This window comes from Crinia signifera, chromosome 4, assembly GCF_055691185.1.
Source record: "Crinia signifera chromosome 4, ASM5569118v1, whole genome shotgun sequence".
NCBI lineage: Eukaryota > Metazoa > Chordata > Amphibia > Anura > Myobatrachidae > Crinia > Crinia signifera.
Genome location: NC_139220.1, coordinates 124,397,226 through 124,415,180, shown reverse-complemented (window position 1 = coordinate 124,415,180; position 17,955 = coordinate 124,397,226). Strand labels below are relative to the sequence as shown.

General features: G+C 45.8%; 1 protein-coding gene across 1 annotated transcript in view; it reads left to right on the top strand.

Annotated features, from left to right (window-relative positions):
• The window catches only part of LOC146072971 (solute carrier family 23 member 1-like), a 176,821-nt gene that overhangs the window by 12,247 nt on the left and 146,619 nt on the right, over positions 1 to 17,955 (top strand). The window contains exon 4 of the mRNA XM_083180141.1: positions 9,793 to 9,949. Within this exon, the coding sequence (XP_083036267.1) occupies positions 9,793 to 9,949 (157 nt within the window). The remainder of the gene's footprint in view (positions 1 to 9,792; positions 9,950 to 17,955) is intronic.

Here is a 17,955-nt window from a genome sequence, read left to right as displayed (position 1 = left end):
AGCCGTGTGACTGCTGATGTCGGGCAGGGTTTCCGGGCCAGCGCAGAATAGATTCCGGCCAGTAGACGGGGGTTTTGTCCAGGTGGACTGCGCAAGGGGAAGGGTCCGGGTAAAGCTCATGCTGGCCAGCGACCTGTGTGCGGGGGGTGGCGGGTCCAAGGATCCTGCTCGTTAGCTAACACAGTTTGAGATAAAAATGCTTCCAAAACCATCGATTTTGGTGTCAAAATGACCTGTATAAGAATAGCTATCAGATGACAGTTGTTACAAAAACATAACAAATACCTTTCACATTCTACGAACTTTATAAGATATTGCTAGACATTAATAGATACCTGGCAGAGGGGTGTGTGGCTGAGACTTTGGAGACAGTGTTGCATAGAGAAACCGGTTTTAAAATGAACAGCTTGGATAGGACAATAGAGAGGCTGTACCACCTAGGGATGCCAATCCCGGGGCATTTTTTCAATCCCGGGAATCGGGATTGAAAAATGCTCAATCCCGGGATTCCCGGGATCCCGGGATTGACATCTCTCAATTTTACAAGCAGTAACAGAAGGCCCTGTCCCCCCACTCCAGCCGCCCTACACATTAATTTACTTACATGGCTGGGTGGGTGACCAAGAGCAGGGCAGACATCCGCAGGTGAAGGGAGCGTGAGCAGGGGCAGATATCCGCGGGTGAAGGGAGCGGGAGCAGGGGCAGATATCCGCGGGTGAAGGGAGCGGGAGCAGGGCAGGTATCCTGTGGGCGGGTGGCATCGGCGGTGGCAGCAGCAGAGCCGCCGGTGCTGCCGGCATGTTTCAAAGGTGCATGGTCGCAGTCACTCTGAAGCTGATATGAGCGGTGCAGCCTGTGCAGCGCGACGGTCAGAGGTCACACTGTGCTGCCCATACCCGCTCCGAGTCCAGACTGCCGGCCGGGGATCAGGATCTCCTGGGCAGAGTTTGAGCGCTCGCTCAGACGATGCCCGGCATTAGATATTCACATGTGCTGCTAATCCCGGAATCCCGGGATTGGAAGGTCCAATCTTGGGATTCAAATCCCGGTGTTTTTTAGGCCAAATCCCAGGATCCCACCGATCCCGATCCCAGGATTGACCACCCTAGTACCACCCTACCCCCAGATAGCTACTTGAAAAGGCACTGCCTTAAACACACACCAGAGATGCTGACTAACTTTGGAAACACAGGTTCAGAAAATGGAGGACAATACACCAGGATGAGAAATGGATAAATGGATAAGTATATACTGTATATGATTGTATATCAGATTTTAGGATATGGCAAATGGATTTGGATTAGGAGATTGTGCAGTAAAGTGTTATCAGAGAGATTAATGGAAAATCTAGTTCAGCTTCAAATAATAGTTAGCCAGGAATAATGTAGTTTGCTGTTGTTAGCCTGATATGTTTAAATGTCTGTGAGAAAGATTGCTGAGGATAACTAGTTTATCGGAAGCAACATAAACTTACCAGCATGGGCATGTAACAAGGAATCATATTCACTGGCATGTGGGGTTTGAGCTTCTAAGGGGAGGAACGCAGGGCCGGCACCACCACTAGGCAGGACTAAGCATTTGCCTAGGGTGCCGGCCACTGGAGGGCGGTACTGAGCCACTGAAGGAGAGGTGCCATAGAGAGGTACCAGAAAGCCGGGAACATGGAGCAGGTGAGACTGTGATCTTCCCTCTCCCCCCTCCCGCCCGTGAATCAACACTGCCCTAGACACAGGGGGCGCGGGCGCCCGCCGCAGTATCGCCTCCGAACACCCCCCCCCCGTGCCGCAGTATCGTCCGCACCCTTCCTCCCCCCCAGAGCACGGGTAGTGCTGCGCTGAAATCGCGGGGGGGATTTTCCTGGGGGGAACTTGCACCGGCCCTGGAGGAATGTTGAAGGGAGTACTGATTTGATTGATTGATGGAATATCAGGGGAGTGGCTCTACATCTGATATATGCCTAGGTCTAGAAGGGTCCATCTCTTTTCAGTCACATTCATTGTGCTGATGAGTATATTGTTGAAGTGGATAAATACTGCTCATACTGTATAATCTTTCTTTTTTCCTTTTTCTTTCTCTTTCTTTGCTAAACCTCTCATCTATATTCTAATCCGTATTTCTTCCTTTTTTCTTACATTCTCTTTTTCATCTATCCATATTACATTTGCTGGGCCCGAGCATTTGCTGTGTTCCCTCGCACTGTATAGGCACCGGGTCACGGCATAGTGTAATTAGCAGTGTAACTGTCGCGGGTCGCTTGTGTTTGCAGCGCGCTGGACCTCTCTCTCTCTCTCTCTCTCTCTCCTCAGTCCCACTTTTTCTTACTACTGCAGTCTTCTGTCAAGTCCAGGCGCGTAGCTGCATTTTCATGGTGGCAGCGGGCTCAAGGGGGAAGACAGTTTTGGAATGTAGCAAGGCAGTTTGTTCTGCCTGTTCCCTGTTTGACCGCTCGGCATTGAGGCGGTCCGGGCCCCGGCCTTCTGTTCTCGGGGTACCGGCCACCTGTGTCGGCAGAGGCAATGGTGCTCCTGTGACTGATGGCGCTGGGGAGTGACGGCGGAGTAGCGCGTTGGCCGCGGTCGCCATGTTGTGACGGCCGCGGCTGATGGTCATGTAAACCGCGGTCACATGGCGGCGGCTGCACGGGAGTTCTCTTCATCTCTCCGCCGGTGGGAAAAGGGCTGCTGCAGCGAGGGGGGATATCAGCAGCAGCATGGGGAGGCTGATTGTCACAGCCTATGCATATTAATGAATGTATAGGCATTGCAGTAGTCTGGGCTTGCTGATATAAAGGCATGTATGACTCTAGGCAGTTTACCTGCATGACCTAAATGCTTGATGCCAGCTACAGTATGTTCCTCAGAGGAAAGAATGAGGCCCTTAATGCACTGCTTGCTGTGCGGTTACTTGTCTGAGAGCATGCATCCCCCCATGCACCCCTCAATTTCAGCACAGGCCATGGGTGTCCTGGAGATAATAGACCCCTTTATTTTAACTCTATCATGTGTTGACTAGTTGGGTGTTTTAATGCTTTGACCACAACACCCCATCAAAATTTGGCTGTAGCATTACCTAGTAGAGCTCTGTGCTGGTTCTGAAATTAAATGGGACACCTTTGTCTTTTTCCCTCATATTTTAGAACCATGACCGGTCCAAGTGCCTATGGCTGGCTTTAAGATTAAGGGGTACCTTATAAATTAATTTGATTTAACCACTTCATCGGTCTGTATTTTTCTGCCTAGTTTGCTTGGTCACTGTTGTTTCCAATTGTGGAGCACGTCGGAGTGCCCTGCGCTATTGTTGCAATGACCATTGGCGCTGCTATGGCTGCTTTAGGCGCTGTGCATTTCATCAAATATATGCCTTGACGTGGCTTGGGGGCATAGCATACACCTGCGCAGGTATATGTAACCAATATCTCTGATTTCTATTATCATGTAGTGTTCAAGATTGGTTACAGAGCCGGCCCTAGCCTAAATGATGCCCTAGGCAAGATTTTGGCTGGTGCCCCCTAGCACCGCCACTAGTTCCGCCTCTGACACTGCTCCCCTTTCCCAGCACCATCAACCCTCATCATAGCAGTCATCATTTTGGTGCTCCTACCTGCAATATTTTAAATAGAAACAGTGCACACATTTGCTGCGCAGCCCAAATAGGGGTGCGTTCTTGCTGGGAAGGGGCATGGCCACACAATTTTACCCCAAATTCAAATTATGCCACACAGTAGTGCAACTTTATTCACATTATATCATGTGAGAGTGTCCCTTATTCATGTTACATCACATTGTAGTACCACTTTACCTTATATACATTACTCATCAAATTATACCCTTAGAAAAAAATCCTGAGAAAATATTGTATTTTAACCACCTCCATGGCCACACTGCAGCCCAGCACAAAGCAGTGTGTGCTGGGCAGAGGAGAAGAGCTGCAGCTGCTGCTGTCACTTAAGGGGAGGGGGCCCAGGGCCCCCACTGGGCCCTACCATCAGGCTTTGGCCCATCAGGCTTTGGCCTGGGTAATTTGTACCCCCTACCCCTTTCTCTCGGCACCCCTGATAATACCACACAGTAATGCCCCTTACACATGACACACATTATTTATGTCCTTATAACCGTAATGCCCCTTACACATCAGCCGGTTCACGATGTGGGGCAACGGCTGATGACGTGGCGGGCGGCTCCAGGACGGAGTATTGGGTGCCCAGTGTAACGTCATTGGCGGAGCGACGCACGTGGAGGTGGCGGGAGCTGGACCTGGCGATGGACGCCGCAGGTAAGCCTGTTCCAGGTGAAGTGTGTTTTGATTAGGGGGCGGGTTCTGTCTAGATGTTTAAATATGTGCACTTGTACCTACACTGTTGATCCCTGAGGACGGGCTAGACCCGAAACATGTTGGATCGTGTTTGAATAAAACTTCACGCTTTTTGACCACTAAGAAAACCTGTGAGTGCCGCCTATCTGTCCCGACTGTATATATATATATATATATATATATATATATATATATATATACACACACACACATATATATATATGCCAGACTTTGGGTCTGTGTGTTTATTTCTGACAAATCCTGTGAGTGCCTCCAACCCCACTCCCTGCTATATATATATATATATATATATATATATATATATATATATATATATATATATATATATATATATATATATATATATATATATATATATATATAACATGTTGAAGAGGCACTCACCAGGGCTTTAAGTAAAGCAGTATTTATTCAGGCATCCAAAGTTTTAACAATGTTTCGGTCCCTTTAAGGACCTTCTTCAGGTAAATTCATAGCACAACAAGCATAGAACCAGTGGGATCAGCAGCCTGTATATATTCATACATAACAGCAGTGTAGACCCCTGGGCATAGCAATGTATTGGGGCCCCTACCGATCCTCCAGCGGTAGGGGAAGCTTTGATGTCACGTGGGTGGTCGGGGGTATTATATCAACTGCTTAGCATGTAGGGCCTGGATCAGTAATTTCCACTAATTACCCCTTTACTGCACAGATGGTGGGAGAAGGGGGCATTGAGCTGAATGAAGGGGCCCTGATACATAACTTCCAGGGTGGTAGAGGATGTTTAATATGCATAGGAGGGGTGTATAGTGGAGTGGGCTTATTATTCATAATTTTCTGGTGGGAGGACAGCTTGCTTGACTGCAGATATCTCCAGTTCCCAGAAATAGATTTCTTAAATTTTAATGGAATTAAAAACTAGAGAATCCCACCTACCAAATGTTATTGGGGACTAGGGGATCAGAGTTCAGGAGGCAGAGCAATCTGCCAATGAGTATATAAAACTACATACCAGGTGTGTGGAGCTGGAGCAGTATCCAGCTGCTGGAAGGCTGATATCTCTGGGTCTGGGAACAGTAGAGACAAGATACTAGTGTCCTTCAAAGGGGGAGAGTCCCAGCTTTTAGAATATACCCTCAGAAAAACTCTAAGTCAGACAGAACCTGAAATATCTGACTGGGAAGAGCAATTAACAGGCTTGGATAGGGACCACTGATTTGAAGTCAGATATCTCCGGTTCCCAAGGGCCGATTTTGAAAATTCTTGTACCTATGGAAAGAGGGGACCCTCAGCTTTCAGCCTAGGGCCCTTAGTCTCCTAGGGGGGTTTCTGGGTACTCAGAAACCCCCCCCCCCTGCGTGCGCTACTGCTTAGTACAGTATATTTAGTTAAAGAGTGATAGGTGCTGATATGTGTTACTTTCTAAATAACGCACTTTACTCACGCCACTTTACAGGGAGGCTTGTAGCTTCACCTAGTCCTTATGCAGAGGTAACGGGCACTAAGCACACACAGTCGTTCTATGATTAATACCGTTGACATTGAAATTGTAGTATATGTATTTTGTAGCGTGGGTTAGGTCATAGTTCACCGATGAGGTACAATTTTCGTACGTTGGAACTTTTTTTTTGATCGGACGAGCAATCTCGGAGCTTAGGGGCAGTGGAGCGCTTAGATAATTATTCCCTGCTGAGTGTATACTGAAAACTCTTAGTTGAGTCCTGAAAACCTCTCTGGTAGATTTGGATACGGATATCGGCAAGGCCCTGATCATGAAATTTTGGTTATGGTCTTTTTCAGCGTTTAGTGTTTCAGCTATTTATGTTGATTCTTATTGAGAAGTTAGGATAGTTTGTCTAAACCCTCTGCAATTTAACGAACAAGCAAAATGATTGTGCCTTGGATGTTTTGTGCTTTGGCAGCTTTAGTGATCCGGTTCATATGATGTGAATATCGTATAGACTTAGATAGGTACTGTCTTGGTTGGACATCCTTATGGGTCGCCCCCTCCCTGGATATTCTCTCTGTCGTTTACGACTGCCTTGGTTACTGGGTCCATGGAAGCAGGGACCCACTGGACCACATTAAGGGGCTTAGCGTGGCCGCACGTTACCATTTCCCTAGGTCTTTCCTAAGACATGTTCTATGGGCGGAAATGTGAGTGTTATGGCGCAATGGTGATGCTACCGGGATTGATATTTTGGGATGGAGGTATGTGTTGTTCTGTTTTCTGTTCTTGCAGATGCTGTCCACATAAGAAGAACAACAGTCGTCGGTGGCTGGGGTGATGGACGCCGTACATTTGGATGTTTCATCTTATGATCGTGATGGTTCTTCACTTACTGCGAGGATGAGGGCATTCACTGAATGGTGGACTTAGTGTATTGCCTGAAAGCATTTTCTTTGCTCCAGATGTAGTCCGTCTTTTAAGAGCGGACTTTGTTTTGGCGCTATATGGTACGCTTAGAATGGGTGAACTGCTGTCTAACTCTAGTTTTGACTTGCCTTGTCGTCATTTGCCCTGTTGGATTGTTACGGTGCTTGATGCAGGGTCCTGGGACTGACATAGTTGGTGGGGGGAGGGGCACTGGGTCTGGATGGGTCCCTGCCGGGAGCGCCAGGCTCATCTGGCTGTGATGGCTGGGGCTCATTTGGATTTGGTGTCCTGCTTGCCATGGTGAACTCAATATTGTCAATGGTTCACCTATTTGGATTCAATCAGATTAGTCTTGGGACTCGGCATCCGGCACCCGGGTTTTTATACCGGACGACTATTGCGCACACCTGTTTGTATTGTTGCTGTTTAGGTGACCGTGGTACGGGTTGCCCTTAAGTCGTTATCCGGACACTGGGTAGGCGGAGGTCTGGTGCGTTTCTACATTTTAGCGGGCCTCCTTCTGTCAGTGCGCTCCCTTGAGGATTTAGCTGCTCACCGCAAACGCCTTTTGCCTTTGTGGGGACCATGAGGACATTTTGGGGTTACCGTCAGTTTTAAGATTGGCTGGCGGAGCCTTTTTTGCCTCAAGTCAAACTGGGTGACCCATCCCACCCCTCTTCTCATTCATCATGCAGGTTATAATTTTTACAATCCCCTTTTTATAAATGTTATCGTCAATACAAAATGCTAGCATGAGCGCGGTTATGGGCGCTAACATTTTTGGGCTCATAGACCATCTATACATTGGTTGTTTATGGCCCTGGTAAGCTCAATGTGACCTCGTTAACAGAATTACGGCTTTTACGTGGATGGGTTGGTAGACCCATAGTTTGCAATGAACTGCGGAACATTATGTATGCTTTATTGGAAATTTGGGTTCCTGTATTTTGAATTTTGAATTACTGGGCAATGATACTATAGTTCAAATATTGGTTTAGGAGCAGTGATAGGTGAGGACAATATGTTTGATGGCCTATCTTGCTTTTTGATTGTATTTTCAGTAGCTACGCTTAGGAGTTGCTGTTCTTTTTAGGTTAAGGTTTGGTTGTGGTGGCGGTGCAGGTTTTGAGGAACCTGGCAGTTGGCCGGTTCAGAATGGTTCTATGTTTTGCTTATATTTAAAATATTGGTTGAAGGACAGTTTAGTCATATAAGTGGCTAGGCATGTATATCAGCTCACGAAGGTGGGCATCACCGGTCCAGGTGGGTCCACGCACCACTTTATGATTGGCTGTCATAATTATATGAATTGTTCTGGGGCAGTTGGCCCAATTATTATTCCCGTAGGCGGCAGAGTAATCAGCCTCTCTGAGTTTGTATAAACATTTGCTCCCTATTACATCTCACCCATAGGGCCAGATGTACAAAGCTTCAAAAAGTGATAAAGTGGAGAGTGCTAAACAACCAGCCAATCAGCTCTTACCTATCTTGTTACAGGCTAGGTTTGAAAAATGACAGGTAGCTGATTGGCTGGTTGTTTATCACTTTCCACTTTATCACTCTTAGAAGACTGATACATCTGGACCATAGTCACTTACTCTTTTCATTCTCACCTGTCACATAATATGCTAAGAATTAATAGAAATGATTGATTACAAGTTTAATTGTCCCTTAACACAGAAGCTCAGCCTGTCCAGCATCAGTAGATACTATAGTTCAAATAGTTCACCTAGTCCCCAGGGCAGTTCACCTAGTCCCCAGGGCATTTAAGAGGTATGCCGGGCCCGGGTAAATTTTTTGGGGTGTGGCCTAATTGCAGTAGGCGTGGCCACCTCCCACAATTAGGCCACCCCCAACATGTTTTGGGTGGTGAAAACACACTTTAAAGTCGAGGGGAGAGTGTTTATTGTCCCCTCCCCCCTGTCAGCAGCAGCAGCAGCAGCACATACCTCTAGCATGTAGCTGTGCTGACAGAAGGCTCAGCATGACCTCTCATGCTGTCAGGGATGGAGGGGGAAGGGGGGAGCAGGTCAGACCAGGGCCCCCACTGGGCCGCTCCAGCAATCCCAGGCCCAGGTAATTAGTACCCATCCCCCCCCTCTCGGCAGCCCTGCTAGTCCCACAGCAACAGTTTGCACTATTCATGTTTCCTCTGCTACTTGCTGGACTTTGCCAGAGATCCATGGGCTCCTCTTAATCCTGCTCTTCCAACACTACACACCATTAATCAGCTGACCACATATGCTCCAGACCAGTTCTGGCATCTTGTCCTCCTCTATAGGAGTGTGCACATCGCATTCTCAATTATTTTATGCCTGTGTTCAGTGTCTTCAGGAACCAGCCTTAAGCTGTGTACACACGCTTAGATTTCTCCCTGTTTTCTATTCGTTTTACGTTATAGAAGCAAAATCGTATCCACATCGAATGGTTTTTAGGACACTTTTGATCTGCATTCGATTCGATGCACGCTCCCGTTTTCTCTATATTGTAAAGAAAAATAGACTGTGCAGGCAAGGAAATATCGAATTTAATCCAGTAAATCGAATGTGTACACTGTGCCTTGAATGTAAATCGAATTCGATATCAAAATCGATATCGAATGCAAAAGTACAGATCTAATGCTAAATTGAATAGAAAGATCTAATGCCAAATCTAATGGAAAATCGAATCTAAAGCAAATCGAAGCGTATGTACACACCATCAGTACTGTAGGGGTAAATTTTATAAAGCTTCTAAAAATGAAAAAGAGGTGATGTTGCCCAGAGCAACTAATCTGATTCAGCTATCATTTTCTGGGATTCTCTGGTTGCTATGGGTAACAGCACCTATTTTCATTTTTAGAAGCCTTAGTATATTTATCAGAGAGCTGATAGCTGCGAGAGTATAAAGTCATTACCTCTAGTCTCCAGCATCATAGTTCTGCCCCGATTTTAGCTGCTATGCTCTGTTTGCCTTGTGCATCCTGGTTTTGTCTTGTCTGCTCTTTCGTATGTGAATTAATATTATTTAGCATACTTTTAGATGTATTTCAGATGAAAATCACAAGTAACAATTTTGTAATACTAAAATGTTTAATTGAAATCTGTTTCTTTCATTCGCAGATTACCCATCCTACAAGGAGGGACCTTCAGCTTAATAACCCCAACATTAGCAATATTAGCTCTCCCTCAGTGGAAATGTCAACATTCTGAAATATTTAACGGAACTGGAAACTTTTCTATAGATAACACAGAGTTATGGCAGCCTCGAATGAGAGAAGTAATAATATTTATTTTCTTATCTCGCCAAGTTGAGACTCCCACACAGCCTGCCGCCTGTGTTCCCATAAAGGGGTGTGGTCTCGGCAAAAAGGCTTTATGGGAATGTCTGGGATCATGGTGGCATGGGTAGCACTCTTTGAGTTGCTGGCCATACCCCCAACCCTTCTGTCTTTTTGAATAGATTCAGAACAGATGAAGGAATCCCAACTTCCCCCTCACCGTGGGACATTGCCAACTGTGGGTGGGACAGTCTTTAGGGGCATACACACGGTGCAATGTTGTGCTCTTTTCTAAGCAATCTGCTAGATTGTTCCATGTGTATACCCCGAGCTTTACGATGTGCAGATATTGCTTGCTAACTAGTCAATGCATGCAGTCAAAATCTAGTCAAATTGCTTAGCAAGTGACTATCGCTCATTCTGTACACACAGAGAGATTTGCAGTGAGCAAGATCTCTCATTCTGAACCACTACCCTGCCTTTTGTTTTTCTTAAGCAAAATTGCTTAGCACAAATCACTGCATGTATATGTGCTCTCCATGGGCAATCTGGACACAATGGCCCTTATTCTGATCTGTGCGGCCGGAGCCGCATACGTTGCTCCGGCCGCACAAACCAATCCCCGCCTACAATACGGATCGCCACGGCCGTCCGTACGCGGACGGCTGGCGATCCGCATGAAAATGGTGGGGCGTACGCCTCCACCATGGTGGGAGCTGCCCCCTGCATTCGATGGTCGGCGACCATCGAAGGCAGGGCCGCACGCTCCACCAGCTCCCGCAAGCTTAGACCACACGGACAATCGTCCGTGTGAAAGCTTGTATGGGGGCGGAGAGCTGACATCCGGCGATGTCAGCTTTCCGCCCCCATCACTGGCGTCATAGCCTCATTACCATGCATACGCCCCGCGTTTGCATGGGAACGCCCATGAAACGCTGGGCGTATGCATAGGGTAATGAGGCTATTAAGCCCCTCACGCCCCTATACGCCCCCTTTGCGGCGTATACATTTTTTGTGCGGCGATTTCGCCTGCACATGCGCAGAGTGACCTCTGCGCATGTGCAGAGTGAAAACATCGGCGGTACGGCCGCACGCGGGCCGTACCGCCGAGATCAGAATAAGGGCCAATATCTTAGCAAAATTGCTTAGCACACATTTCTACGTATGTATGCCCCTTTGTGTTGACATTGTAACAGATGTCGTTTCTGAGGCTTTTATTATTATCAAAGAAAGGTGAATATTATAAAATATAAGCAATGTACCAGTAGTATGTTCAAACAGGGAAAGAAAGAAAGAAAGAAAGAAAGAAAGAAAGAAAGAAAGAAAGACTCTTTCAAATGTATTTGTTTTTCACTATTAACTGCAAATGCTGTGACACTATAATAAGAGCAAACAGTACATTTGTGCATAAGATGATGGTAGACCTTTTTGACAGATCTAAGGGTCAGATGTATCAAGCTTCAAAAAGTAATAACATGGGCCCTTATTCTGGTTGGTGCGGCCAGAGCCGCACACGGGGCTCCGGCCGCACAAACCAATCCCCGCCCACCCTACGGATCGCCACGGCCGTCCGTACACGGACGGCTGGCGATCCGCATAAAAATGGTGGAGGCGTACGCCTCCACCATGGTGGGAGCTGCCCCCTGCATTCGATGGTCGTCGACCATCGAAGGCAGGTCCGCACGCCCCGGCAGCTCCCGCAAGCTGAGACCACACGGACAATCGTCCGTGTGGTAGCTTGTATGGGGGCTGAAAGCTGACATCCGGCGACGTCAGCTTTCCGCCCCCATGAGTTGCGTCATGCCCTCATTACCATGCATACGCCCCGCGTTTGCATGGGAACGCCCATGAAACGCGGGGCGTACACATAGGGAAATGAGGGCATGAAGCCTCTCACGCCCCTATACGCCCCCTTTGCGGCGGACGAAATACGTCTGCGGCGAAGGGGGCTGCACATGCGCAGATTGACCTCTGCGCATGTGCAGAAGAAAAACATCGGCGGTACGGCCGCACGCGGGCCGTACCGTCCGAATTAGAATAAGGGCCATGGAGAGTAATAAACAACCAGCCAATCAGCTCCTAACTGTCACGTTACTGGCTGGGTTTGAAAAATGACAGGTAGGAGCTGACTGGCTGGTTATTTATCACTCTCCACTTTATAACTATTTTAATCTTGATACATCAGGCCCTAATAATTAAATAAATATAAAGATGTGTCCTCTTAAACAGTGGTTTCATTTGCGCCAAATAGCTACTTTTTGCACAATAGATCCTGGGAGAATAAGCCGCATTGAGTGTCTTTCTTACTCAAAATGTGTATGTAATTCACATAAAACAGGGTGCAACAAAACTGCTTTGTTTGATTTCACCGATCAATTTGATGTGCAACATTTGTGTATTTGTTTCATTACATTAATGATTTCCTCTCCGGGAGAAAGAAACAGGTGGGCGTCAACGGGGACAGGGTTGGGCTAATTGTCATTAGGCCCTACATCCTCATGTGGAAAATGAAGTGACTGAAGCTTATTTGCATAGAGAGAGTAGGCAAGTACGGTATGACCAGTATGAGTCTGAATGTATGTAGGAAGTGCTGCAATGCAGTGGCCGCAACTTCTTCTCACGCCAAGTTCCATTGTGCTTCATCTGTGACTTTGAAACTGTTTATAACAGATCCCTGTGCAGTTAGTTACAGCCCAGTGTCTGTAGTACAATTGGCATGGTGCTTTGCTGCCTCTGTGATCAGGGACGGCGCCACCACTAGGCAGCTCTAGGCATTTGCCTAGGGCGCCGGCACCTGGAGGGCGGCAGTTCGCCCCTCACCCCCAGCGAACTGTGTAAAAAAATTGCTGCCCCGGCGTCCCTGCAGTGCTGGGGCGGTCAGGGGTGTCCGTGCCGTAGTGGTACCTGCGGCGCCGTCATGTGTATAAAGCTGTCTGCGGCCGGCGGGGTCCCTGTAGTGAATAGCAAATAACTAGCGCTATGCGCGCGGCGACGCGAGAAGCGCTAGTTTTTTGCTATTCACTACAGGGACCCCGCCGGCCGCAGCCAGCTTTATACACATGACGGCGCCGCAGGTACCCCTACGGCACGGACACCCCTGACCGCCCCAGCACTGCAGGGACGCCGGGGCAGCAATTTTTTTACACAGGTACCACCCCCCCCCCTCCCTCCCCCCGGCACCGGGGCGCCCCCACCCCGACTCGCCTGGGGCGCTCCGGTGCCTGTCTGTGATACAAATCAAAATGTCAAATATTATTTGTATTATGTTGTTTCTAATCTGTAGCACAATGGATGAGTAAATATGAGTGACCAATGCTGGCCATACATCTACAGATTGACCTGGTAATAGCTGAGTGACAGTTTTTGGCAGTTTTCCAGCATTTCAATGCAAATGGTCAACTGTCATTCGCTCTCATCCAATTCCAGGGGCCAAATGTAATAGGGTGAGAGTTTCAGAAAGTGAGAGATTTTGGGAGAGTTTTCCCCCTTTTTTTAAAGCAGCAATCAATTACACTGCAAAACCAGGTTGATGTTGCCATGTAATTGATTGCTGCTTTAAAATAGGGGGAAAACTCTCCCAAAATCTCTCACTTTCTGAAACTCTCACCCTATTACATTTGGCCCCAGGTTTTTGTTCCAACCAGCCAGATCAGACAATGGCCCTTATTCAGATCTGATCGCAGTACAAAATTTTTCTCAAAATGGGCAAAACCATGTGCACTGCAGGTGGGGCAGATGTAACATGTGCAGAGAGAGTTACATTTGGGTGGGATGTATTGAAACTGAAATCTGAATTGCAGTGTAAAAATAATGCGGACAGTATTTACCCTGCACAGATACAAAATCTTTTTGCACTCCTTTATTTTTCCTTTTTTTTTTTCCTTTTTTTTTTTTCTTTTTTTTCCTTCCTTTTTTTTTTCCTTCCTTTTTTTTTGCACATCTTCATTATTTTCTTATGAGAGAGGATGTAAATTATACACCTCTTTTTTAAATATAACAATAAAGGTTACATTTTAGAGTGATATTTTTTCAGTGGGACGTCTCCTATAATACACTTTCAGAGTGCACCCCAACAATCTCCGATTCTTTTTCTCTCTCTCTATATTAAATTGTATTAATAGGAGAGGGGACGCACCGCATTCTTAAAAAATGCATAAAGAATTTGAGAAAATATTCTCTTTAATATTGAAAACAATATAGGAAAACGAAAGTGAAAATAGGAAGACTAACAAATAAGAGCACTCAGGGCCTTATTTTGGTTCATTCTTTCTGACAAAATCCTTCTTAGATGGGCAAAACCATGTGCACTGCAGGTGGGGCAGATGTAACATGTGCAGAGAGAATTAGATTTAGGTGGGGTTTTACTTCAAAGTGAGATCTATATTGCAGTGTAAAAATAAAGCAGTCAGTATTTTCCCTGCACAGAAACAAAATTACACATGGTTTTGTCCATCTAAGAAGGATTTTGTCAGAAAGAATGAACCAAAATAAGGCCCTCAGTGCGGAATTAAAAACCCCTTTTCTCCAATTCACTGCACATGGTTTTGCCTATTTTGAGAACAAATTTGTACTGCAATCAGATCTGAATAGGGGCCAATAAATCTGTAGATGTATGGCCAGCTTAACTTTCAAGTAGCAAAGTATTCTGATGCTGTTTCCATGTTTTTGTACATTAATGAATAAAGAATGGCGTTCATTTCAATTTCCCATAATATTTAGGTTAAGAAGGTGATTCAGGATTTGATCCTTTCATCCCATGTTTTGTTCAGCAATATTTTCCACCCCACCTTTTTCCTGTATCCCACTCTGATGCATCACAAGTACTTCCAGAACTACTTTACATGTTGCTCTCGATTTTGGCAATCTGTATTCCGGAGATTTTTAATAATGAAATGGCACAACTGTGTTGCTTGTGTGGATGGAGTACAGTGATCCAGCATGTTTTGTAGACATAAACAACAGAGGCAGTTTCCTGATAAGAGAAAAAAATCAGCGGAAAAAAGAAACCAGTGCAAGTCATGACAGAAATGTTTTTCTCACCCTTTGACCTGGTGGTAGAGAAAATCCAGCCTTTAGATTTATATTCCTACAGCTTGAATACTTAACAGTCTCCAGATTGTCTTTGCATAAAGATTAGTATGAGTATTACAATTGTGTTTTTAAAAGTCCAGTAGATAACATATTTATTGTGTTGTTTTTAAAAACTTTATAGATCACAGTATGTTGATATTTGGTATTACAGATGTGGACGTACTCATCTGTAGATCCTGCGCACTGAAACAACCCGTCTCTGTGCGTCACTCACCGAGATAGGGGCACACGAGCGACTCATGCGCACGCACGCCTCATTTGTGCTGAGAGATGCTAAGACGAGCATGGCTTCATCTGTATATTATGAAAATTTAAATAGATACAGGTTGAGTCTCCCATGTCCAAGATACTTTATTGAGTGTGAGAGATAGTTATAACTTTGCACTTTACACAAACTTTTTTCATGCACACAATTATTTAAAATGTATAAAATTATCTTCAGGCTATGTGTGTAAGATGTATATGAACCATTTACGCATTTCGTGTTTAGAGTAAACATGAGCCTTATACCCAAGTTTAAGACTGGTACACAGATATTCCAATATAGGAAGAAATCTGAAATCCAAAATACTTCTGGTTGAAAGCATTCCCGGCTATGGGAGACTTAGGGGGGTATTCAATCCCACCAGTAACAGTCCGAATTGACGAGCATTTGTTTTTCTCGTTTTGCTCGACATGAAAATTTAGCTTGACAAGTCAAGTTCTCGCCTATTCAAACTGTAATTTCAATCCCACCAGTAACAGTCCGAATTGTCGAGCATTTGCATTTGTTTTTCTCATTTTGCTTGACTGAAAATTTAGCTCAACAGGTCAAGTTTTCCTTACTCGACAAGTCAAGTTCTCCCCTAGGGCCAGATTCTCTAAGCTTCAAAAGTGATAAAATGGAGAGTGATAAACATCCAGCCAATCAGCTCCTGTCTGACATTTTTCAAACACAGTCTGTGACATGGCATGTAGGAGCTGATTGGCTGACTGTTTATCACTCTCCATTTTATCACTTTTATCACAGACTGGACCCAGACACTATAATCTAAGAGGAAGGACATGAGGTAAGTGCAGTCCTTCCTGACTACAGACCGAATCACCCACAATCCCAATACATGTTTCCAAATGGGGACTCCAGGTTTAAGTGATGATCATCCTCAGAACTCTTGGCCTCACTCGCCATATTGTCACCTATTAGTTTTTGTGCACCAGGTAAAAACGTCACCTTGCATCACGGTTCACTATCGGCACAGAGAGAAGGTAGATAGGAACAGACACTGAGACAAATGGACAAAATTGATACTCACCAGTACAAAAGATCACAGTACAAAAATAAGACATGGTTCTGTCACTTTAAATCCTTACTTACATGCTGCTATTATCACCCCCTACTTAGCTCGAGATGGGCATTACCGCTACTACTGGTGGACTATAGTAATTTAAAGGAGAAAGGTGACAGCTGCACAGGCTGTTTACTTTTTACAGCATGTACACCAAGGGGTTCTCTTGAGTTACTGGGCCTAGCACCTGCCTAGAGGCCTAGTGGCCAGGGTCACCTTATAAATGGTGATCTCAGGCCTGTGGGCCTGCCTAACTGGTGCCAATTGGAGTGACCAGGGCCTAGTGCCCAGATCACCCTTATTTACCTATAGCATACACACTACGGGGCTTAGTACCCCCTTCTAGTCTACAGGTTGAAGGCCTGAACTGTAGCTGTGGTAAGGTGACTTGGGCCTTGTGCCCAAAACCACTTGTGGAGACCTGTGGGGGCTGATTTCCTTTCAACCCATAGGCATAGTGCCTTTAAGTGCCCACGCACATAGTACCTGACTACATCTTCCTGGGCCAAGGGCCTGCCTATTGGGCCAAAGGATTAATGCCTAAATGTTCACCACAGGCCTTATGCCCAATCCCTGTTGGTCTAGGTAGGGGGTATGTAACAGGTAGGCCTTATGAGGGCCTACCTGTACCATTGGAAGAGATTACATGGCAGAGCTTTGTTAGCTCCTTTGCTTTCCACCCCAGTTAACCTCTCCGGCTTTCAACTTTCTGTTGCCGCTGGCTCTTCCTGGCAAGCAGCTCCGCTTCTTCTTTTCTTCCTTCAGTCAGCCCGAAGCATCTTTTTCTTTGATCTCCTCGATAGTCTTGACTTCAGACAACTGCCGCAACGATGGATCCCTGCACTGGTTGGAGCTGTATCCCACTGGGGATGCAGCTCCCTATCCCCATGCTTATCTTCTGGTGCTAGAAGCAGACATGCTGTCCCAGCACCAGTTCACATCTCCACTGAATGCTATATATCTATAAGGAACAAAATATTTGCAACATATTTGATTGTCTTTAACAATTACAGGATTAGTTTTGCTCTCTATAAATAATGGGATTTTATATTAATATGATTTTTCATTTTAATGCTTCGTAGGTATTGAATGTAAAAGGGCAGAGATGCTGCTTTAAAGTCTGTTATATACTATATACAGAAATATACTACCAACTATGCTTTCCTGATAAATCTAAGAATCCCTTTGGTGCTGTTAAGATAATAGTAAATGTGGCATATCTAGACTTTACTAAGGCATTTGACACTGTCCCACATCGCAGACTGCTAAATAAACTTAAAAGTGTGGGATTGGATTATAAAACAATTAAATGGATAAGAACCTGGTTGCAGGATAGGAAACACGTTGGGTACTTGTTTCCTAGCATGGCGCCCCCGATTTTGATTGTATTACATCTCATACAATCGCATCGCATGCAATATAGCGGCCTGCGATGCGATCCGATTTGTAATTGTACAAGCAGCCTGATGGGTGCTTTTAATGTTAAATGCACCCCCATTGGCAACGCCACCCCCACTATCGCTTACCACGCTTCGGGCTCGTATTCCGTGTCCCATCGCGGGTCTCGCTGCGCTGGCCACAATATCTAA